Here is a 24,761-nt window from a genome sequence, read left to right on the forward strand (position 1 = left end):
CAATAAAAAGCAATAAAATGTAGAGAAAAAAGGATATAGATGTTTATAATATAAAAAATGGGTAAAAAATTCTTATTTCTTGTAGGAACAGATAAAAGGTGAATCCTTACCCCTAGGGGTATTTGGAGCCAGCAAGGGATGGAATGTGGCAGGGATGCAGTCGGGAAGTGCACCCTGCTGTGGCCCCAAATACCTAAGCACTGTGGTAGGTACACCTGGAATCCGTCAGTCCGTTAGTCACTTGTGCCGACGCGTTTCGAGCCTCTAGTGCTCTTCTTCCAAGGCACTAGAGGCTCGAAACGCGTCGGCACAAGTGACTAACGGACTGACGGATTCCAGGTGTACCTACCACAGTGCTTAGGTATTTGGGGCCACAGCAGGGTGCACTTCCGGACTGCATCCCTGCCACATTCCATCCCTTGCTGGCTCCAAATACCCCTAGGGGTAAGGATTCACCTTTTATCTGTTCCTACAAGAAATAAGAATTTTTTACCCATTTTTTTATATTATAAACATCTATATCCTTTTTTCTCTACATTTTATTGCTTTTTATTGATTGTTTTTCATTGAATATTTACCTATCAATAAATTGAATTTTACTTGAATTCTGGGCGCCTGTCAAAATTATCACACCTACCCACATCCAAGTATCCATACAAGGTCTGAGGGAGACCTAACAAGTGATAACTAAGAAGGCTGCCTGAGAAGGAGCGCAGGACCTGAGACTCAAATACACCCTTTCCGATATACAGGAATTGGCTGGACCGAGGGATACGCAGGAATTGTCTGGACCAAGGGATACGCAGGAATTGACTGGACCGATGGATACACAGGAATTGGCTGGGCCGATGGATACAAAGGAATTGGCTGGGCCGATGGATACAAAGGAATTGGCTGGGCCGATGGATACACAGGAATTGGCTGGGCCGATGGATACAAAGGAATTGGCTGGACCGATGGATACATAGGAATTGGCTGGACCGATGGATAAGCAGGAATTGGCTGGACCGAGGGATACACAGGAATTGCCTGGACCGATGGATACATAGGTATTGTCTGGATTGATGGATACATGGGAATTGGCTGTAACACAGGAATCCCAGAAATCTACAGCACCTGGAGCCACTTCACAAGTGATGACCAATGTTGTACTGACAGATTCTGGTACTCAGGTCTCCCTTCTTATACCCTTGTTGTTTGGTTATTGGTGGATAGAGTCATTGATTCAAGGAGTCCCCATCTGGCTCAGAACTGGATGGACCATGGTCAGAATATCAGAACCTGTCAATCCAGGTTAGGGTTTGATGTCAATCGCAGTCTAGCAGCCAGAGAAAATAGAATCCTTAACATCTTAAATAGGACAAAGGATGCTGGCACTATTCTAAAAGTGTGGATTATAATGTGGCAAGAGTGGTAAGTGACCCAGCGGCACGTTAAGCAGAACAAGGTTATAACACATATCACCAAATACCAATGTTTGTCTATTTACTTCTGTATTCTTGCTCTTTTCACCTAAATATCATATTTTCCCCTCTTTCCTTGCCCCTACTTACCTTTTATTACCTACTGTAGTCTGCCAGCAGCCCAGACCATCCACAGCCACTTCACTGGAGACCACCAGCCCAGGGCACCAAATGTGGTAGATAGTGCTCCATGGTGATGAAGATATGAGCAGGGGTAAAGTGGGGGACTGGGATGGTAAGGTGGAACAAATGGTGAGGTGGAACTACTTCAACCTTCACCTTGGCCCTGCACAGTATTTCTAGCAGAAAAGTATTATAGTTTGCAGGGGGGTGCCAAAAACCCTACCATTATCCCTGGCTCTGCATAATGAGGGGGGGGGGGGGGGGGATTGGGTGGCAGAGGTAAATTAGGTCCCTAACCTCCCCATGACCAATTTATTCCCTGTACATGAGTATTACTACTTCCAGGTATCTCAGGTGGAGGACTCCATGTGCTTAGCCCAAACAGATACCATCACCCATCCTCACTCCACATTTCACTGCCCACTATTCCTCCTCAGTATACTGTACACCAGAAATAATATGCTGAAATACTAGAAACATAGAAACATAGAATTTGACGGCAGATAGGAACCACTTGGCCCATCTAGTCTGCCCCTTTTTTTAAACATGTTACCTCAAACTATATTTGATCCTTATTTTTTTGTAAGGATATCAATATGCTTATCCCAAGCATGTTTAAATTGTACTACTGTATTTGCGTCTACCACCTCTGATGGGAGGCTATTCCACTTATCTACTACTCTTTCTGTGAAAAAATTCTTCCTCACATTTCCCCTGAATCTTCCTCCCTCTAGTTTCAGTGCATGTCCTCGTGTTCTGTTGCTCCTCTTCCTGTGAAGAATGTCTCCCACCTGTACCTTGTTAAAACCCTTGATATATTTGAAAGTTTCTATCATGTCCCCCCTTTCCCTTCTCTGCTCTAAAGTATACATATTAAGATCTTTTAGTCTTTCCTGGTACGTTTTGTGATTTAGGCCATGCACCATTTTAGTTGCCCTTCTTTGTACAGTCTCTAATGTATTTATATCCTTCTGGAGATATGGCCTCCAGAACTGAACACAATACTCTAGGTGAGGTCGTACCAATGACCTATACAGTGGCATTATTACTTCTTTCTTTCTACTGCTGATACCTCTCCCTATGCAACCAAGCATCTGACTTGCCTTCTTCATTGCTTTGTTACATTGCCTACCTGCTTTTAGGTCCCCTGAAATAGTGACACCTAGATCCCTCTCTTCCTCAGTAGTTTCCATTATAGTGCCATTTATACTATATTGAGTCTTTGGATTTCTGAGACCCAAGTGCATGATTTTGCATTTTTTGGCATTAAACTGTAGTTGCCATTCTCTTGACCATTTCTCTAATCTACCTAGATCCTCAATCATTTGTTTTACCCCTCCTGGTGTGTCTACCCTGTTGCATACCTTTGTGTCATCTGCAAAAAGGCACATTTTACCCTCAATTCCATTTGCAATATCACCAATAAAGATATTAAAAAGCACCGGTCCAAGTACAGATCCCTGGGGTACTCCACTTGTAACCTTTCCCTCCTTTGACTGTACTCCGTTTACTACAACTCTCTGTTTTCTGTCCTGCAACCACGCTCTTATCCATTCAACTATCCATACTAGCTAACAGATTGGAGCCTCTTCTCCTTTCACAGAATACGCCAGGTTTGCCCCAAGGATGACAAGCACCAGAGAACACTAGATGAGTTATCATCCTGCAGAACTCTCTTCACTTGTTTTGGTTAGAATAGAGTTTGAGCGCATTGCACAGCCATTTACTTTTGGAGTGTTCTGGTCAATGGGCTCCTCTGAGAGAACTGTAGATGTGATATCAGTTCAGCAAAATTCTAAAAAGAAACTAAATCTCCTTGCATACGATGACCTCAGCTCTGAGATAAGGTGAAACAGGTACCTCCTTGATCATGGTTTCATACAGTTACAAAGCCTTTGAGATTCTCCAGAGATGCAGCTGGAGATGGGAACTGGTAATTTTAATGAATTTACCTCCAGAATGAGGACAGTGTACAAATTGTATTATCCTTCAGAGCATCAAAGAGATGATAACTGGAAGGAACAGACTTTAGGAAATCACGTATTGGGCCCCCAGAGCATCAGCACACAGCAAAACATAGTCTAGGTCAGCTGACAGCCACATTATGAGAGAAACAGTAACTGAGGCACAATTACATTTTATATAGAAACCCTGACGATCTTTCAGATCATTTTCCTTAGCGTTGATGGCCATGAGAAGGCTGGGAACCATGAGCGATGAAAGTTTTGAAATGCTATGATCAGATTATAGGAATAGAATGTGAAAATGCAGCCAGTGAGTGTATGCTGGGTGTAGGTAAAGGTGCATGGACAGGGCTGGATTAAGAGAGGGGCGACAGGAGCTGCCAATTCAGACCTGTTTGCACAGGTCCAAATTCTTCCGTTGCCCGATGGTTTTTGTACGGCGCATGGGCAATGTCCGCAGTGGGCATGTGTTAGGTCAGGTTGCAAGGCGCTCGCAACCTGATTGACAGGGGGTGGGCATGTTGGGGTGGATCCCCAGAAATTTTATGGGCGTGCCCGCAAAAACGGGCGCAACCAAGGAAACACTGGAAGTGCCCGGCCAAACACAGGTGTGTTTTTGTCTGCTAGGGACGGGCACGTCATGTTGACACCCGCCCGGAAATGGCTGTTTGGCTGTGCGAGCACCAGGGAGAAGAGGAGAATTAATTTGATAGTGAGTAAAAATCAAATGTAAACGGATGTGTACCTGTTCACATCTGTTCGCAGCCTTCAAACCCCTTTGTAAGGAGGGATTTCACAGGGCAGGGGGTGGTGTTTACCTGCTCGCTGGGCTCCAAACACTCGTAGTGAGCAGGTCTGAATAAGGCCCTTTGTGCACATGCCCATTACTTACTAAGCGGAAATAACATTAATAAGAGAAGTCCTTTTTTTTGGTCATAGTAATAGGAAACAGGGAAACATTAAGGGCGAGATGTACTAAGCCCCTGAAAAGTGATCAAATGGAGAGTGATAAACCACCAACCAATCAGCTCCTGCCTGACATTTTTCAAACACAGCCTGTGACATGGCAGGTAAGAGCTGATTGGCTGGTGGTTTATCACTCTCCATTTTATCACTTTTCAAGCTTAGTACATCTGGCCCTTAGAAGTGTTGTAAAGTTAAAACCACAGCATTTGCTACATGCAATATTATCACATGCTAAAATGGGTTATTGAATTGGCCCAATAATGTTAGATTGTTTTTAACTGTTGAAACGCATCATGTTTCAAGACAAGTGAACTGTGTTTGGTCTGTAATAATTACATTTGCACTTAGGAAATGACTGACAAATCTTTATTTCAGTGAAATGTGACCATATGTGGTGGCTTCCCAGTGCAGACATCCCTTCAATGCCCTGTGAATCTGGGATTTATCACTGCTCCTGACATGGCATTTGTGACAAGCCCTGGTCCCCTGCCAGGGTCCGACAGGGAAACATTAACTCATTTCCTGCCACAAGTTCCCGGCACAGACTCTGAAATGCTTCTGATATAACAGAACTGACGATCAGTATTCTAACATGAGCTGCCATGGTGCCACTAGGGTGCACTCTGCGCCAATCAGAGTAATCGGGCACAGAAAGGGCAAGAATGCTACCAGCAATTAAGATCCACTCACTGGGAACAGTAAGTAAAATAGCATTATTATACTGTGCCAAATACTCATTGTCCTTAATGTACAGTGGGTAATTGTCCTGTTGGCACCAGAGCAGTTCCAGAGATAGATCTGGTCACTGCAGACAGGATTTACTCATGTTTGCTCCGAATACAGCAGTGAAGTAATGTTCAATGTCATAACAAGGGCAGCAATGTGACTGGGAGAGAAGCACACAGATGAGGGATGGGGAAAATCCATGTCCATGGGGCAGCACGGATGGTCTAATGGTTAGCATTACTGCCTCACAGCGCTGAGGTCATGGGTTCCATCATCACCATGGCCCAACTGTGTGGAGTTTGTATATTCTCCCCGTGCTTGTGTGGGTTCACTCCGGGTACTCCGGTTTCCTCCCTCAATCAAAAAATATACTGGTAGGTTATTTGGCTCCCAACAAAATTAACCCTAGAATGTCTGTGTGTGTGTGTGTGTGTGTGTGTGTACATGTGGTAGGGAATATAGATTGTAAACTCCACTGGGGCAGGGACTGATGTGAATGTTCAAATATTCTCTGTAAAGCGCTGCGGAATCTGTGTGCGCTATATAAGAAACTGTTAATAAATAATAAATGTACAGTAACTTACCTGTTGCTGATTTGCTGTTATCAGTCCTGTAATCTGACCTGACTTCTGATGCCTGAAAGATGCCAATAAATGCGTTCTAGCCTGATATTGATCAGTTATTGGTTTGGATGTCCAGAATTGATTCTATTGATAAGATCAGCCTTGTTTCTATATAACTCTATAGGCACTGGCCAGTGGCACGTCTTACAGGAAAGGGGCATTATGGACTACACTCCTGCATATGGGCGCACAGTGTGAGGAACACATGGAGGAAAAGGGCCATTTAACTCTATGTACACTGCCAATGCCAAAGGTTATAGCACCGGAAGCTTACTACATATGGCTCACCTACAGTGAGTATTAGAAAGGGTCTGCATATTTGTTTTCCTGTGCATGATGCTTCCCTCCCCATTTGATCCCATCCATTCTATTGCTCATTGGGTTGTTATACATATTGCATTGTATGGCCAGTTTAATCTTTCAAGTGCCCACTAAAATTGAATATGCCAACCAAGGGGGTAATAGATGGGAGTTCTATTTCACATGGGATGTTGCTTTGGGCAACCAAACATGATCTACTTATTTATTAAGCACCTTCTAGAAGATAATAGATAGTGGGTGGGATTCTCTAACATCCTCCGCCACAGATCGCCGTCATATCCACTAACATATGCGATTATTAACGCAAAGGACAGCTCTTGCGTTAAGAGCTGTCCTTTGCATTGTGGCCAGCAATGTGCAGCGGGTCCCCCCTCCCTCCCTGGACCCTTACCCGGCTGCTGCTGCTCTGCCAGGGCTCAGCCTCCTCCTCCCTGTAAGAGGTGCAGGGTGGAGAAGGTCACTGGTCCGGGCAGCACAGCAGGAGGCTGCCCGGACACAGGTGAGGAAGGGGCGATGCGCGGCGGCAGGGGAAGCAAAGGAAGCCCATAGGCTTCTATGGGGTTATGCTATCTAGAACTGGCGTAACACCCCGGCGGTGGGGCTTTGCTGCATATGAAGATGCAGTAAAAAAAACGAAAACCAGGGTTTTTACGGCATTTTTTGTTTGAGTGCATCTCGCCCAGTATCTGATTGGTTGCCTATAGCAACATCACATCTGAAATTTCTGAAGGTAGGGTTTTTACAGCATTTTTTGTTTGAGTGCATCTCGCCCAGTATCTGATTGGTTGCCTATAGCAACATCACATCTGAAGTGTTTAGAAGGTAACTAAGGTACAGTACCCCAGTTGCACCAACTTACAGTCATATGTATGTGCCCTGTGAGTAGTGAGATACCTGGTGGCTAGGCCCAGAGGAGCTGAGGGGGGGGGGGCATAGTAATTACCCAAGCCCAGGTATGACGGATGGGCCCATTGGGGTGCCCAATACATGGCAGCAGATGCTGCAGAAGTTCTTCTTAACCCAACACATCTGCTGTGTGCTGGGTGACCATGTGGTCAGGGCAGTGCTTAACCCTTTGAGTGCCAAGTGAATTTGTCAAAATAGACGCTGGCATTTTTAGTGGGTGTTTTGAACATCTTTCACAGAGATATTGGCACTCAAAGGGTTCAAATATTATTTTTTTCTGTATTTTATTACAAATGTGCATGGCCACGCCTCCTGAACTTAAGCCAAACCCCCTGAAAAGTACCTGTACCCAGCCAGGCTCTCTACTGCCCTGGCAAGGACAGTGTAAATCCTCCTGTTATCACAGGTCCTCACCATTATCCAGAAGTAACTGCCCACTGTTTGCATGTAATTGTCATCAGAGCTCCCATTGGTTCAGGACTTGTATTTACTACACTGCCCCCATCTCTCTCTCCCCCTGTTCTAGCTGCCTGAACAATTAGCATGGGCTGACATCGGTCTCCTAAATGTCATTAATCTTCCTTGCACTAGACCACCAATAACAGCTAATTGCTGATTGGCTGGCATGGGTCATTGCATTGTTCCACCTTAGTTAGGGTAATAAATAACATCCTATATGGTCCGGCCAACTGTGTGAGCTTTCTTGCATCTTATTCCAAAGTCTATTAAACAGCAGCTTCATCAGCTTCTGGCTGGTTTAATCCGACCTCCTTACTGCATATTTAACATTGCATCTACCATGCCCTTTGATAACTATAATGATAAATGTATTGAGTCTATTTACTAAGCCTTGGAGTGAGATAAAGTAGGCAGAGATGAAGGGGCAGATGTATTAAGTCTGGCGAAGAGAATAAAGAGGAGATAACTTAGAACAATGGTTCCCAACCCTGGTCCTCCAGTACCCCCAACAGTGCACGTTTTCCAGGTCACCCGGCAGGTGCACTCATTATTCAGTTACATTTGAAAAGATCACAGGTGGAGCTAATTATAGCACTTGTGATGCTGTGTGGAGACCTGCAAAACGTGCACTGTTAGGGGTCCTTGAGGACCAGGGTTGGGAACCACTGACGTAGAAGGTGAAAGCGCACCTTCTATTTTATCTCCACTTTATCTCTTTACCAGACTTAATATATCTGCCCCATATTAACAGCCAATCAGCTCATAACTGAGACGTTACAGGTTGGGTGTAAAAATGACAGTTGGGGGCTGGGTGGTTGGTGCTTTATCTCCCTCCACTTTATTTCTCTCCAAGGCTTAGTACATACAGTAGACCCCTAAATCTGTGAACCTGTGTTACACAAAGTGCTGGATAGAATGTATATGTTAACAATCCCCAGGGCACAGTATATGTGGGAGATGTACTGTACATTAACGACACAATCCTGCCATTAGGTCATGGTCTTTGTGTGAAGGACATCACATTACCAACTTGTCACACACTGTCCTTCATTTTCATGCTTTGACTTGACTGGTAACCTTTAAATGTCACCTACGCTAAATTACGTGATGATGAGGTGACAAGCCTGACCTTTGAGTGATGTTTTTCTGGGGCTGTGGCACTGAGTAGGTTAATGGTGCAATTCCCTGCAGCTTTCATTTACTGGGTGAGAATGGTGATGATGCATGCTGTGTGGGTGGACAGAGAGATAGCACAGAGGTTAAATGACTGATACTGGGCACTATAGTTCACGAAAGTGGAATACGCACGGATGTTCTGAAGGTTAAGGGGCCCATTTAACATGCTGACTCCTGCCGGGGCAGTGCGGTGTGAAGCCATAGGCTACAATGGGCTATCGCCATCCCAGAATGGCGATAGCCCAGAGATGCAAAGCTGGGCTGCCCGATGTTAATACATCGGGCAGCTTCACATCCCCCATAGAAACCTATGGAGGATGCGGCCGGCAGTTGTCCCTCTTTGATACATTCTGGGATACTTAATATTTGCTGTTAACACCTGTTTCCGGGGATTTAGCCACTAATATGGTTTGATAAATGGACTAGTCTCCTTATACTGGTACACACTAGGCGATGGGTACCCAGCACGACCTCGTTAGTGACGGGAATGCAGCGTGGAGCTGGTACGCATACACACTTGCCAATATTGCCAAAAAAACGTAGTGGGTATGGGGGGGGGGGCTGTCATAAACTGCAAAGTCATTGTCTAGTGCAGTGGTTCCCAAACTGTGTGTCCAGACACCCTGGGTGCCTCAGTACACTTGCAGGGGAGACTCGGGTTGGTGGTCCAGAACCAAATAAAACTAATTATGTTCAATGTTATCTGCAAAACCAGTGCTGGTGGCTGCCAATCAAAAAATATATGGACAAACAGAAACTAATCTTGTCCCTCACAACATCATTAAATCTGATGATGACATATAAACACAAACTACTTAATGAATATATTTTTTTTAAATTTTCCTGGTAAAAAAAAAAACTTTTGGCCCAGGAGTGCCATGAAAAAAAATTCTGATACTCTGTAGTGCCACGATTCTGGTGTGTACCCAGCATTTTTGTGTTGTTTGGAAAGCACCCAGTGTGGTGCTATCTCATACTTGCCTACTTTTGAAAACTAGTTTCAGGGAGATTGTAGTTGTTAGTAAAATTTTGCACAGCGCTTCATTGAGTGTCATGCTCCACTTAAGTGGCGTGTCTAGTTCCATATATGGAGAGATTGTGAAAAGAGATTGTGAACGTGGCACCTAGAAGCGTGGGTGTGTACTGCTACATCTGAGAGGAAGCTTTTAAAATGACTTATACACAAATGTAGATGAGCCCCAAAGCAATTAGTAAGAGCTACTATACTTGCTAAAATGCTGGGAAATGTTGCTGATGATTCAATGTAAATGTATCTACAGTGGGAGCCACTGCCATCTATCTCTATAATAGGATTAAGTCAGTAATTGGATTACTATGGTAATCCCCAACTCTATTGTTCTATGTATTGTATTCAGAGGCGTAGGGAGGGCGGAGCCACCGGAGCTCACGCTCCGGGCGCCAATTGGTCGAATGGCGCTGCCGGCCCGCCCGCTCCCCCTCCGCAAATGATCTGCAAGTGTCACTCAAGCAGTGTCCGGCGCCTGACTCCTGCCCTGCTCGCCCGGTCCCTGCCGCCAAGTGTCACGGACGGTGAGGCCGGGCGGCGGGCTGACACTCCATGTCCTCTCCTCTCTCTGAAATTAATTGCTGCTGCTGCTCGGTCTGGGGGGGCGGCTTCCGGGCAGCACAGCACTGTACAGATCCTAACAGAGTCAGTCACCTCCTCCCTGGCTACAGCAGCGCGTCATCAGCCTGGAGAAGGAGAAGGTGTTTTGCTGCCGCCTGTGCCTCTAACTTATTCAAGGTGGATTTTTTTTTTTTTTACAGTTAAATTATGTTGTTACAGTAATAATAAACTTGATGTTTTTTGTTTGGGGGGGGGGAAGGTGCTGTATATATCTTTACATGTATATATATTTATTTATTTACAGCATGTTATATAGCGCAGCAGATTCCAGTACAGCGTCTTATATAGCGCAGCAGATTCTGTCAGTGTCTTATATAGCGCAGCAGATTCCGTCAGTGTCTTATATAGCGCAGCAGATTCCGTCAGTGTCTTATATAGCGCAGCAGATTCCGTTACAGCGTCTTATATAGCGCAGCAGATTCCATCAGTGTCTTATATAGCGCAGCAGATACCGTTACAGCATCTTATATAGCGCAGCAGATTCCGTTACAGTGTCTTATATAGCGCAGCAGATTCCATCAGTGTCTTATATAGCGCAGCAGATTCCGTTACAGCATCTTATATAGCGCAGCAGATTCCGGTACAGTGTTTTAGATAGCGCAGCAGATTCCGTTACAGGTTGTTATATAGCGCAGAACATTCCATTACAGGTTGTTATATAGCGCAGTAAATTCCGTTACAGCGTCTTATATAGCGCAGCAGATTCCATTACAGCACCTTATATAGCGCAGCAGATTCCGTTACAGCACCTTATATAGCGCAGCAGATTCCGTTACAGCACCTTATATAGCGCAGCAGATTCCGTTACAGCACCTTATATAGCGCAGCAGATTCCGTTACAGCACCTTATATAGCGCAGCAGATTCCGTTACAGCACCTTATATAGCGCAGCAGATTCCGTTACAGAGTCTTATATAGCGCAGCAGATTCCGTTACAGCACCTTATATAGCGCAGCAGATTCCGTTACAGCACCTTATATAGCGCAGCAGATTCCGTTACAGCACCTTATATAGCGCAGCAGATTCTGTTACAGCACCTTATATAGCGCAGCAGATTCCGTTACAGAACCTTATATAACACAGCAGATTCCATTACAGCTTTTATATAGCGCAGCAGATTCCGTTACAGCGTCTTTTATAGCGCAGCAAATTCCGTTACAGTGTCTTATATAGCGCAGCAGATTCCGTTACAGTGTCTTCTATAGCGCAGCAGATTCCATTACAGCATCTTATATAGCGCAGCAGATTCCGTTACAGAGTCTTATATAGCGCAGCAGATTCCGTTACAGCACCTTATATAGCGCAGCAGATTCCGTTACAGTGTCTTATATAGGGCAGCAGATTCCATTACAGTGTCTTATATAGCGCAGCAGATTCCGTTACTGTGTTTTTTAAAGTTTTTTCTTTTCAAATGTAACATGCCAACACATGTTAGCCACGCCCCCAATTCCTTACCCGGGGGGGCGCGAAATATGCCCTTGCTCCGGGCACCATGTCGCCTAGCTACACTGCTGATTGTATTGCAGCTGAGAACAATAGGATAGCCATGGCTAGCCATCCTGAGCCATGGCCAAAGAAAGACAGATGAGACAGGCTCCTACTGTATCTCTCATTCATTTTTTCCCCAAAAATGTAACAGTATAATGTGGGCTAGGCGACATGAGGGAGATTGCAAGACTAATGAGGGAGATAGGGAGATTGCTGCTATTTCAGGGAGTCTCCTGCAGAATGCAGGAGGGTAGGCAGCTATGTGCTACCTTCACCCAGTGACAGAATCTGACTGGCTCACTAGGGTATTGGCGGAATCTATTGACAGATGCTATATTCTAGGTCAAATATTAGGGTCACTCAGCTCGCAGCACCCACACCTACAGTACAATTGGCATTGTAGGATGATTATGACGTCAGTCATGCCAGTTGTATGAATGGAAGACGGTCATGCTGTTACATCTGCATGAGGGACTGTTCCCATGCGTAAAGGTACAACTACATTTTATGTGAAAATAAATATACTCTGGAATTTTCTGTGTGATTTGTAAATGGTATATACAGTATTAATTAACAGATAATAAGGTGGAATGTGAGGGAAGAAGATATTTCTAATACCATTTGTGCACCTGAAACCCAGGTACAGACCAGGATTCCAGACATGGCTCCAACCAAGGTCAGACCCCCTTTACATTGCACCTGGACCAAGGTTATTCTCTGGTCAACCCCTTTTACACTCAACCCATGTCTGCCCTGCATGTCACTTGCAGACACTACGTTGAGGTGATACAAACAAGAAGGTAGAGCACCTGCGCTCTAAACAAAGGGTGCAGCCTTGTCACAAGATAATCACCACACTATCCAAACTACAGTCAATACAAAAAAGAATTGGACAGGGCGCTCCCACTTGAGATCTAAAAATGTATATCCGCCACACTTCTTTAGCCGATGTTGGTAGATTCTGCCGTGTATGCGATACCTCAAATAAAAGACAAACACTTTTTATAGTGTAGATGTTATTCTCAGTGGTAATCCCCACCAATGTGTACTCTCCGTACCGCAAATGAGCCTTTCCTTAGGCCACAAGATGTCTCGTATGGTATTATTTGATGCTTCAACGTTGTATGTACTTTCTTCTTCTTAATTCATGTATACCTCGGTTTAAAATCAAATGCTCCACATAGCGTAAAACTGTAAACATTTATTCAGGATTGACATAAACAGTAAAATAATTTGAGCATAGTACCGTGTCTGGCCTTATAATCAAGGCTATTAGTGTCGTATTGGACAGTCCAAGGGGTAATTCCTGGTGGGATCCCGGGTCTCCACAGCAAAAGCTCCCTCCTTGGATAGCTCCCAGATGGTTCAGTTATAAGGTCCAGTCCCACAGTATCTATGTCACTTAAAACCACCAACGCGTTTCTGCTAAATTACAAGCCTTCCTCAGGGTGTCTACGTTGAGGTGGACCATCAGGTACATCAGCAGCTTTTAAGCATAACTTGGGCCGCATAACCTGGGTTACGCCATTTACACTACACCTTTACTCGGGTCTGACTCTGGTAGTTACCAGCCTCTGATTCCTGGGTCACTGGACCTAGGTTATTTTGCAAGCTGCAACCCAGGTAGACCCCAACAAAAACCCCAGGTTATTGCAGCAGTGCAGGTTCCTGGGAAAGAGGGCATGATGCTCTGCACTGTGGTAGGACCAGATGAATGTAAGAATGATCTGCATGTGCCATCAGAAAGGCCTAGTGATGCTCTGCAGGGCACTGGCAGAGTCACAGTAATGTATAGATGTACTTCAGAGCCCTGTCAGGGAAGACAGGCTGAGCAATGTGTTTTTAATGCAGGTAATTATTGAGATGAATTTGGTGAGGTGGTTCCTAGCATCAGAGCGCAGACATTGATCTGTGATTGGGGCATCGATCGGGATATTATATGAGAGCTGCCGAGTCATAAAGTCAGCGTAACGAGACAAGCTTCACTGCGGCTCTCTATACTACACTGCATTGCTATATATCACAATGAGAGGCAGAGACAGCGGACGGAGGAGAGAGGCTGGATGGACAGATACAGTAGCACAGGGATTATAACATAGGGTTAGGTGGTGATATGGGAGACATGCAGGGGCATGACACATGGAGATAGCAATTGCAAATGTCATAATATTATTATAGGGAGAGTTCTATGAAGTAATAGGGAGAGGATTTATAAAGCAATAGGTGGAGATTAGGAGATGTTTTACAGTGTTAAGCTGAGTAAACCAGAGGTGTAGCATGGTGCCATGTCACCCGGAGCAAGCCTGTGTCACTGCCCCCTCCTCCCCACATCTTGGTGCGCACCCCCCATGGTATTTTAGTACCACTTCCACATAATGCCCCCAGTAGTGTTCATCGTCCAGTGTGTACCCACTATGTCACTGCCAATGTACTGACAATGTCACTGCCGATGTACCCACTATGGCACTGCCGATGTACCCACTATGGCACTGCCGATGTACCCACTATGTCACTGCCAATGTACTGACAATGTCACTGCCGATGTACCCACTATGTCACTGCCAATGTACCCACTATGTCACTGCCGATGTATCCACTATGTCACTACTGATGTACCCACTATGTCACTGCCGATGTACCCACTATGTCACTGCTGATGTACCCACTATGTCACTGCTGATGTACCCACTATGTCACTGCTGATGTACCCACTATGTCATTGCCGATGTACCCACTATGTCACTGCTAATGTTCTGACAATGTCATTGCTGATGCACCCACTATGTCACCGCCGATGTATCCACTATTTCACTGCTGATGTACCCACTATGTCACTGCCTATGTACCCACTATGTCACAGCCGATGTACTCTCTATGTCACTGCCGATGTATCCACTATGGGGGTTATTTTGGTTCACTCTTTCTGACAAATTCCTTCTTAGATGGATAAAACCATGTGCGCTGCAGGTGGGGCAGATGTTACTTGTGCAGAGAGAATTAGATTTGGCTTGGGTTTTCTTCAAAGTGAGATCTACAGATGGGGCCGGTTTTATCTTTGCTGGCGAACCGCCAGCAGCATGCTGCTGGCGATCCGCCAGCAACACGGCGCTCCATCTGACTGAGACGCGCGTGCGTCCCCCACGCACGCGTGTCTCAGTATCCGGGCGGCGGGTCGGCGAGGCGGACGCAATACTGTCCGCCTCCCGCTCGAGGGGGCTGGGGGGGACCCGAGGAGGCTGCGGGGGGGTGCGGTCGCCCGGTGTGGGCACCGGGCGACCGAGGGCAGCACCGTCGGAAGGGGACGATGGCGGCTGGGCAGGGGATGGCGACGCCATCGCCATCACCTGCAAAGATGAATCCCGCAACATCTGTATATTGCAATGTAAAAATAAAGCAGCCAGTATTTTCCCTGCACAGAAACAAAATAACTCACCAAAATCGAATTATCTCTGCACATGTTGCATCTACCCCCCTGCAGTGCACATGGTTTTCTCCATCTAAGAAGGAATTTGTCACAAACAGTGAACCAAAATAACCCCCTATGTCACTGCCGATGAGCACTCTGGTACATTATCAGCGAAATCAGAGGCCGTTGCTAGAAAGAACCATGCTGTGGAATGCAGCATGGCCCCTGTCATCAGCAAGCATTAGCAAGCAGCCAACTCAGCCCTATCCAAACACTTTGTTATATAGTGGTAGATTATTTTAAGCTAGGTGAAGTGATGAAGTGTCTGTTTTTTATCACCGGCCAATCAGCTCCTACCTGTAATTTTTCAAACCAAACCTGTAACTTCACAGGAGCTGATTGGCCGGTGATAAAAACAAGACACTTTATCACTTCACCAAGATTAATAAATCTGCACCATAGTCTAGTATGATAATATACAAATGCTAGTTTCCTCCAGGGCGGAGTTGGCAAATGCCAGCAGGGCCAATGAAGTGTTGTTATATTTTCTGTACGGTTGAATTATTTTTTAAATAAATGGACAAGTTCACCTCAGACACGTGGAAATTAATTTGGGGGTCATTAACATGCTGTTCATTTCTTAATATTTCTGAAAATGATTATGTACCACTGGCGGATCTGTCATAGTGATCCCATACTGATATCACTGTTATCTGCTGTGCGCACCACAGTCCTGCCTGTCCCCCTGAGCGTCACATGACTGCAGTACTGTACATAAATGTGCCTTCTGTATATAGCTACATCTGCAGCCAAGTAATACAACATTTAAAAAAAGCTTTTTTTATTTATTTATTTATTTTTTTATGCGTGGGGTGAATAAATGGTGCAGGGTTTACCCCATTTTCCATTAACTAGCACCAGGCTGATCTAGCAAGGGGCTGATGCTATAGTAGGGGGGCACATAGCATATGACCCCACATATTAGTTAACACTTTCATTACCTTTAAATATTTATTATTTATTTATTTACGTTTCTTATATAGCGCAGCAGATTCTGTTGCGCTTTACAATTGTAAACAGAGATAAAACAAACTGGGTAACAACAGACATACTTGGAGGTTAGAGGGCCCTGCTGCAAGCTTACAATCTATAGGGACATAGGAGGGAAGCACAAGGACAGGCACCAGTAATAGCATAGCTTGTAGGTCCAGAAGGGTCCAGTATATGATATATAAGTGCCTCAGAGGGTTATGCGTATGGAACTTAAATATGAGAGGCTTGTCTGAAGAGGTGAGTTTTCAGGGAACGCTTGAAAGTTTGGAGGCTATTGGAGAGTCTTATTGTGCGTGGAAGGGCATTCCATAGGATGGGAGCAGCCCGATGAAAGTCCTGTAATAGTGAATGGGAGCTGGTGATCCGTGCAGAAGAGATCTTGTGCAGAGCGGAGTGGTCGAGATGGGAGATATTTTGAGATAAGTAAAGAGATATAAGCTGGTGCAGAATGGTTAATAGCTTTATACGCTAGCAGAAGGGTTTTATATTAAATACAGTAAAACACAGGTAACCAATGGAGGGACTGGCAGAGCGGATCAGCAGACGATGAGCGTCTTGCTTGGAAGATCAGCCTAGCGCAAAAGGTTTTGTTTGGATTCCGCACAAAGTTACCCCCACTCGGGATGGGGGGTGATCAAGTGAGATCCCTACCCACCGTGTGGGGTTCGGCTTGAGTTGCCTGTTACCAACTATTAAATGTGTGTCTAGGTACCTGATTGGACTACTCAGTTGGTGGTGCTCCCGTGAGTCCAAATAAACAATTAGACAAAACTGGGGAGAGAAAGAAGACTCTGCTTTTGGGGCACTCTTGTAATATGGTACCATATTACAAGAGTGCCCCAAAAACAGAGTCTTCTTTCTCTCCCCAGTTTTGTCTAAAGATCAGCCTAGCAGCAGCATTTGAATGGATTGCAGTGGTGAGAGACTGTTCTTGGGAAGACCAGTTAGGAGACTACTGTAATAATCAATGCGGGATATAATGAGTGCATGGATAAGAGATTTAGTAGTCTTGAGTGAGATAGGGTCATATTTTGGATGTTTTTTTAGATGCATGTAATATGATTTGGTGACAGATTGAATGTGGGGAACAAAGGACAATTCAGACTCGAGGTTGACCCCTAGGCAACGAGCTTGTGGGATAGGGTAGATTGTCGAGTTGTCAACAGTGATGGAGATGTTACAATGGTAACTGTTCTTAGTTGGTGGGAATATAAGTAATTCCGTTTTGGAAATATTGAGTTTGAGGTAGCGGGAAGACATCCAAGATGAGATGGCAGAGAGACATTCAGAGACTCGGCCCGAAACCACTGGTGACAACTCTGGGGTTGATAGATAGATTTGAGGGTACTTGTGTACTATCACGGCTCCCATCTCATCCCATCTCATTGCATACCATAAGGCTTAAGATGGTATGCAATGAGATGAGATGTGCTGCGATGGGACCCGATCTTATACAATTTAAAATTGTATACCATTGTATATGGCATACGATGATATGAGATTTTAAATTGTATAAGCACACTAATGGGTGCTTACAGTGTTAAATGCAAACCCACGCCACCCCCACTATCAACGCCAACCCGAAGTGTGGCGAGCGCAGCGAGGGGTGGCGGTACGCGTCCTCCGACCTTTTCATACCCCCACTATCCATGTCGGCGTGGAGTTGATTTTACTTAGTGTGGCGAGTGCAGCGAGCCACCGAGCCGGAAGCGTGGCGAGCGCAGCGAGGCCCGCGAGGGGACGCATAATACTTTACATGTATTATGCGTCCCCTCACGGGGCTCGCTTCGGGTTGGCGTTGATAGTGGGGGTGGCGTGGGGGTGCATTTAACATTGTAAGCACCCATTAGGGTGCTTATACAATTAAAAATCTTATAGGGGGGGCAATTGACCTTGAAAGCACCCATTATACCCCTTTCACATCGCACTTTTAAAACAGTAAATTGCCGATTTTTTGTCATTTTAAAACGTTTAAGCCTGCACTGTGAATGCACCAGAGCCGATTTACCGTTTAAAGTTAACTGGTATTTCGAACCGTGTAAAAAGCAGAGTCCTACACGGTTCCTTGCCGTTTTTTGAGCAATGTGAATGTGTACAATGTGTCTGAAACGGTATTTCAGGCAAACAACACAAGCTACAGAGCAGTGATAGGCTGTCCCCTTTAAAATGACAGGCAATGTTGACACTCTGGCTTGAAACGTGTTCGGGTTGAAACGGTTTGACTGCTATGTTGAATGAGACTTAACCGGTATTTAAAACGGTAATCTGCGGCAATGTTAAGGCTCTGACCCGTTTTAAAATACCGGGGTACTTATGTAGTATCTGGGCGTCCGATTTAGAAATCGGATCGCATCGCATCGCATGCGACCAAATCGTATGCGATGCGATGGTCAAGATTTTTCCATAGGATTCAATGTTAAAATGGTCTGAGTCCATTTTAACATAGAATTCAATGGGAAAAAGGGGTCCTTTTCCTTTCCCCACTATCCAAGTGGGCATGGAGTTGGATATAAACCTGTGGCGAGCGTAGCGAGCCACCGAGCCCGAAGCGAGGCGAGCGTAGCGAGCCCCGCGAGGGGACACAGAATACTTTTTAAGAAATATGCGTCCGCTCGCCACGCTTCGGGCTCGGTGGCTCGCTGTGCTCGCCACACTATATAAAATCAACTCTATGCCCACTTGGATAGTGGGGAAATGAACAGGACCTTCTTAACATTGAATCCTATGCAAAATCGCATCAAATTGCATCGCATCGCATCTGATTGTATGCCTTAAGGTAAGGCATACAATCACAAAATCGGACGCCCAGATACTACATAAGTACCAATACCGGTTTTTAAAACGTGTCGGCGATGTGAAAGGGGTATTAGTGTGCTTATACAATTTAAAATCTCATCTCATCTCATCGTATGCCATTGTATGCCATATACAATGGCATACAATTTTAAATTGTATAAGATCCCATAAGATGGAAATCGTGGGAGCCGTGTTAATACACAAGTACCAATTTGAGTATCATCCGCATATAAATGATACTGAAATCTGAAAGAGCTGATGAGTTTCCAAGAGAGGAGGTATAGATTGAGAAAAGCAGAGGACCTAAGACTGAGCCTTGCGGAACTCCGACTGACAGAGGTAGTGAAGAGGAAGTAGAGTCAGAGAAGTGAACACTGAAAGAGCGATCAGATAGGTAAGATGTGAACCAGGAAAGGGCTGTATCATTAAGACCTAGGGAGTGCAGTGTTTGTGTGACAAGAGTATGATCAAGTGTCAAATGCAGCAGGGAGATAAGAAGAATAAGTAGTGAGTACTGGCCTTTAGACTTGGCAGTTACCAGATCATTCACCACTTTAGTCAGTGCTGTCTCAGTGGAGTGTTGGGAACGATAGCCTGACTGAAGCGGGTCTAATATGGTGTGAGAGTTAAGAAAGTGTGTGAGGCGAGAGTAGACAAGTCTCTCCAGTAGCTTGGAGAGGCATGGGAGCTGAGAGATAGGACGATAGTTAGAGAGATAGTTAGGGTCAGAATTGTGTTTTTTCAGAATGGGAGTAATCATTGCATGTTTGAGCAAATAAGGAAAAGTACCAGTAGCAAGAGAGAGATTGCCGATTTTAGTTAAGGTTGGGATAAGAACAGGAGACAGAGTTTTAATGACTTGTGTAGGTATAGGATCAAGAGGAGAGATAGTAGAGTAGGAGGATAAGAAGAGTGTGGATACTTCCTTTTCATTTGTGAGCTCAAATTATGAGAAAGTGCCAGAGGATTCAGTTGGGGAAGAAAGAGGGTTAGAGGTTGTGGAAGGGCATACCATTTCATCTCGGATGTTATCGATCTTGTCCTTATAGTAGGATGCAATTTCTTGTGCACTGATGGTAGCTGGTGGGGGAGGAGGGGGAGGGTACAGAAGAGTCTTAAATGTGTTAGAAAGTCAATCAAATATAATAAAGCTTCTCCCAAACTCACCTGCCACAGGTGCAGTAGGTCTATCTATTGGGAAGTTTAATTTTTGGTACTTGTTTCCTAGCATGGCGCCAGCGATAAAAATTGTGTACATCGGGACCCCAAAAATCGCGTTGATCGTATCGCATGCAACCAAATCGCATGCAATGCGATCAACGTGATTTTTACATTGGAATCAATGTAAAATGGTCCCTGAGACCCGATTTTACATTGACCACAATGTTAAATGCCCCCCAGACCCCAATTTTCATTGTTTCCCAACCCTGATGGGTCAAATGTCCCCCCATTGTTAATGCCACCCCACGATGCGCTCGCGACGCTTCGGGTTGGCGGTACGCGTCCTCCGACCTTTTCATAACCCCACAATCCACGTCGGCGTGGAGTTGATTTTATATAGTGTGGCGAGCGCAGCGAGCCACCGAGCCCGAAGCGTGGCGAGCGCAGCGAGCCCCGCGAGGGGATGCGCATTACTTCACAGATATTACGCGTCCCCTTGCCACGCTTGCCAAACAAACGTAAAAATGCCCCAAACCCCAAAAACCAGCGCTTATTAAATTACCCCTAAGTTCAGTCTCTAGGATTCCTTATCCCTGGCTTAATAGGAGTTAATATATGGGACAATTTAAGTTTTACTCAGTATAAAATGCAGTTCTAGATGTGGCAGAGAGCGCATCTCCAATCCTCTCCAGTTCCAGAGGTGTTCAGACAGGGCCCTGGGCGGCTTATTAAATAGAGACACTCATGCAGACATAAGGGATGAAATAACTCCAGTGTGGAGAACAACAGAGACTTGGTTCCCTTTCCACTCATCTCCTGTATTGTTCTGGACATCTCACATGACCCTGAATTAGGTGACTAGTTGAGACTTACAGTATGTTCATTTGTCAATTCTATACCTTGACTTTCACAGTGCCCAGATAATCACCATTGTACGGGCTCCTATGTATCGTATCACACATTGCTGCTGCAGAATGATAAACATGCATAAGAATAACGACCGGTAAGTCTCTTTGTTGCACACACACATTAATACGCGCAGGGTCTGGGTGTCTCGCAGCTCCTGTCTCCTACTCTCTAACCTGATTATCTTGCTCCAGATGCCTTTATGATGCGGCTCATTAGAATCCTAATATGATCAGCCCACAATATGCTGACAGGGGCCAACTGACATGGCTACAGTCTCCGGGATTATGTGTGCAGAGCTCTGGCAGTTGGAGAGTTAATAATGTGATAGTCTGCATTCTAATCACATTGGTGAATGGCAAACATAACGATTTGTGAAGACAGGGATTTTTTTTTTTGGTACTTGTGAGTTATCTGGGCGCCCGATTTCTAAATCGGGTCGGATCGGGCACATCGCATCGCATCGCATGCGACCATCGGATGCGATGCGATGACCCGATTTTTCCATAGGAATCAATGTTAAAATGGACTGAGTCCATTTTAACATGGAATTCAATGGGAAAAAGGGGTTCTTTTCATACCCCTACTATCCAAGTGGGCATGGAGTTGGATAGAAACCTGTGGCGAGCGTAGCGAGCCACCGAGCCCGAAGCGTGGCGAGCGTAGCGAGCCCCGCGAGGGGACACAGAATACCGTCCCCTCGCGGGGCTCGCTACGCTCGCCACGCTTCGGGCTCGGTGGCTCGCTACGCTCGCCACAGGTTTATATCCAACTCCATGCCCACTTGGATAGTAGGGGTATGAAAAGGACCCCTTTTTCCATAGGAATCATTTTAACATTGATTCCTATGGAAAAATCGGGTCATCGCATCCGATGGTCGCATGCGATGCGATGCGATATCGCATCGCATCGCATCTGATTGTATGCCTTAACTTAAGGCATACAATCAAAAAATCGGGCGCCCAGATAACTCACAAGTACCTTTTTTTTTCAAGCTACTGTAATCTTCCAGCAATTATCTCCAACTTTTTACAGTAGATGTACCAGTGGCAGTGCATAATGAGTGAGCAATGCTCTGCAGGCGTCTGAAATATATCACTCAATAGAATGCTATCTCCTCTCAGGACAGAGCCAAATCCTGAAAGCGAGAGGTTCTGCAGGTCTCTGTCGGGAAAAATTGCATGGTGAAATACTCTGCAGCTTTCTTGTAGGAAAATGCCAGTCATTTTTTAACATATCAGTTAGTGGTAGAATGAGGTTATCCTGTCACTTAACCAAACTCTACATTTCTTTTTCCGTCACTATTATCCCACCTCAGGCTTCCAACGTTACATTTACACTAAGGGGGTTATGTAATAGGTTCTAAGATAAAGGAACCGATGTCATTTCAGCAAGTTCGATGCTAAACTTCAAGCAGCAATCAATTATGACGCAAAACCAGCTTTATAATAGCAACATTAAATTTAGCGGGAAACTTACCAAAATCCCGCTGATTATTTTATTGGAGAACCGATGAGTTTACTCCCTATGGGCCAGATTCTCTAAGCTTCAAAAGTGACAAAATGGAGAGTGATAAACAGCCAGCCAATCAGCTCCTGTCTGACATTTTTCAAACACAGTCTGTGACATGGCAGGTAGGAGCTGATTGGCTGGCTGTTTATCACTCTCCATTTTGTCACTTTTGAAGCTTAGAGAATCTAGCCCCGTATCACTAAAATATTATGTCATAAATTTAAAAGACTACTACATCATTGGCAAAGCATAACGGAATGCATCGCACTGTCCACTGACACCTATGAAGTCCCACTCACAAGTTCTAATTGGCCCAGAGCCCAGTCAGTCAGAAAACATGAATGACCATCAGTTAGTGAAACCATCACTGGTACTCCATCCATCAATGGCCTGGTGGTCATGGCTTTTATGGTGATGGTCGCCACCCATCCAGGACTTCCACAGCATCTTGTATCTTTACATCTCTCCTCCTCGGCCGTCGGACGCTATGAAGCCATGCTGCACATACGTCATCAAGACCGTCAGCCCACCCACGCTCTCTCTCCCCCCCCCCCCCACCTCTTGTGTGCTGCACTGGCTGGACACGTATACATATCCACATATACATATTTATGTATATGTTGATATATGTGTACGTGGATAAATGTATATGTGGATAAACAGGCAATACAATATATATGCTGTGTTTATTGGGGGCAGCTTGTAGGTGCCAATGAGTTCCCAAATTACAGCAATTGCCATTAATAATCACCGTACACTCTAATATAATTCCCTATATTTAGTTTGCATTGATTATTATTATTAATAACAGTTTCTTATATAGCGAACACATATTCTGCAGCACTTTACAGAAAATATTTGAACACTCACATCAGTCCCTGTCCCAGTGGAGCTTACACTCTATATTCCCTACCACATGTACACACACACAGACATTCTAGGGTAAATTTTTGTTAGGAGCCAAATAACCTACCAGTATATTTTTGGAATGTGGGAGTAGATTGATGCTCAGTAGGTGATGACAGACATGTCCAGTAGGTGGCAATAGAAATGCCCAGTAGGTGGCGATAAACCCAGTAGGTGGTGAAAGTCAAGCCCCTCCAATGGTGAACCCCCTAATAAAATGGGCTGCGCATGCATACCTCCCAAAACTTTTTTTTTTATAACAGATGTTTTGCCTGGGCTGGAAATAATTGATTAATTGTCACTCTCAGACAGGTGGTTTTTTTTTTTTGTTTTTTTAGCTTTATTGCTAATCAAACAAAACATTTTGTGAATTACTAAAGATTTTTTCTAGTATAAACTAAAGTGTGGCATAATACTGTGCTTGCTTTGAAATATACTTTGCCTTTTCAAAGATTTTTTTCTGCCCTAATACCTGTACGTGATTGATAAATAATTACCAGCAAAAGTGAGATATTTTTGTTTGCCTAGGCTAGAAATAATTGATTAGCTAATTGTCACTTTCAGATCGGCTAATTTAGCTTCATTGATAGAGATGTCCTTTTGAATTATTCTATCTGCTCCAGTACAAAACTCTCTGCTTGCTGTGGCATAATACTTTGGGAGGTTATTCTAGTTCACTCGCAAAGGCACAATGACTCTCTAATGGACAAAAACATATGCACTGTACAGTAGGTGGGGCTGATGTAACGTGCAGAGAGAGTTAGATTTGGGTGTTGTATTGTTTCTATGCAGGGTAAATACTGGCTGCTTTATTTTTACACTGCAATATAGATATCAGTTTGAAGTACAAACCCCACCTGCAGTGCATCTGGTTTTGTCCATTAGAGAGTGATTGTGCCTTTGCGAGTGAACTAGAATAACCCCCTTTGTTTCTTCTCAAATAGATGTTGCCTTTTCTGTCGCAAACATTTAAACTTTTCAGTGACTCTTTGTTTCAAATTGCAATAACAAAGTTCGAAGTAGACACATAAAATTGAGCTGATCAGTTGGTGTAGGTCAGGCAAGTCCAAACTATGGCCCTCCAGATGTTGTGAAACTACAAGTCCCATCATGCCTTGCCACAGTTTTGCTATTAGGGAATGCTAAAATGATTGCAAG

The 24,761-nt window shown here is 44.7% G+C and overlaps 1 protein-coding gene across 1 annotated transcript in view; it reads left to right on the forward strand.

Moving 5' to 3' along the window:
* Positions 1–6,087: 6,087 nt before the first annotated feature.
* LOC146072624 (uncharacterized) overlaps positions 6,088–24,761 on the forward strand; it is a 101,265-nt gene continuing 82,591 nt past the window's right edge. Inside the window, exon 1 of the mRNA XM_083179834.1 lies at positions 6,088–6,158. Coding sequence (XP_083035960.1) covers positions 6,110–6,158 — 49 coding nt within the window. The 5' untranslated portion in view covers positions 6,088–6,109. The remainder of the gene's footprint in view (positions 6,159–24,761) is intronic.

This window comes from Crinia signifera, chromosome 4 (assembly GCF_055691185.1).
Source record: "Crinia signifera chromosome 4, ASM5569118v1, whole genome shotgun sequence".
In the NCBI taxonomy this organism is placed as follows: domain Eukaryota; kingdom Metazoa; phylum Chordata; class Amphibia; order Anura; family Myobatrachidae; genus Crinia; species Crinia signifera.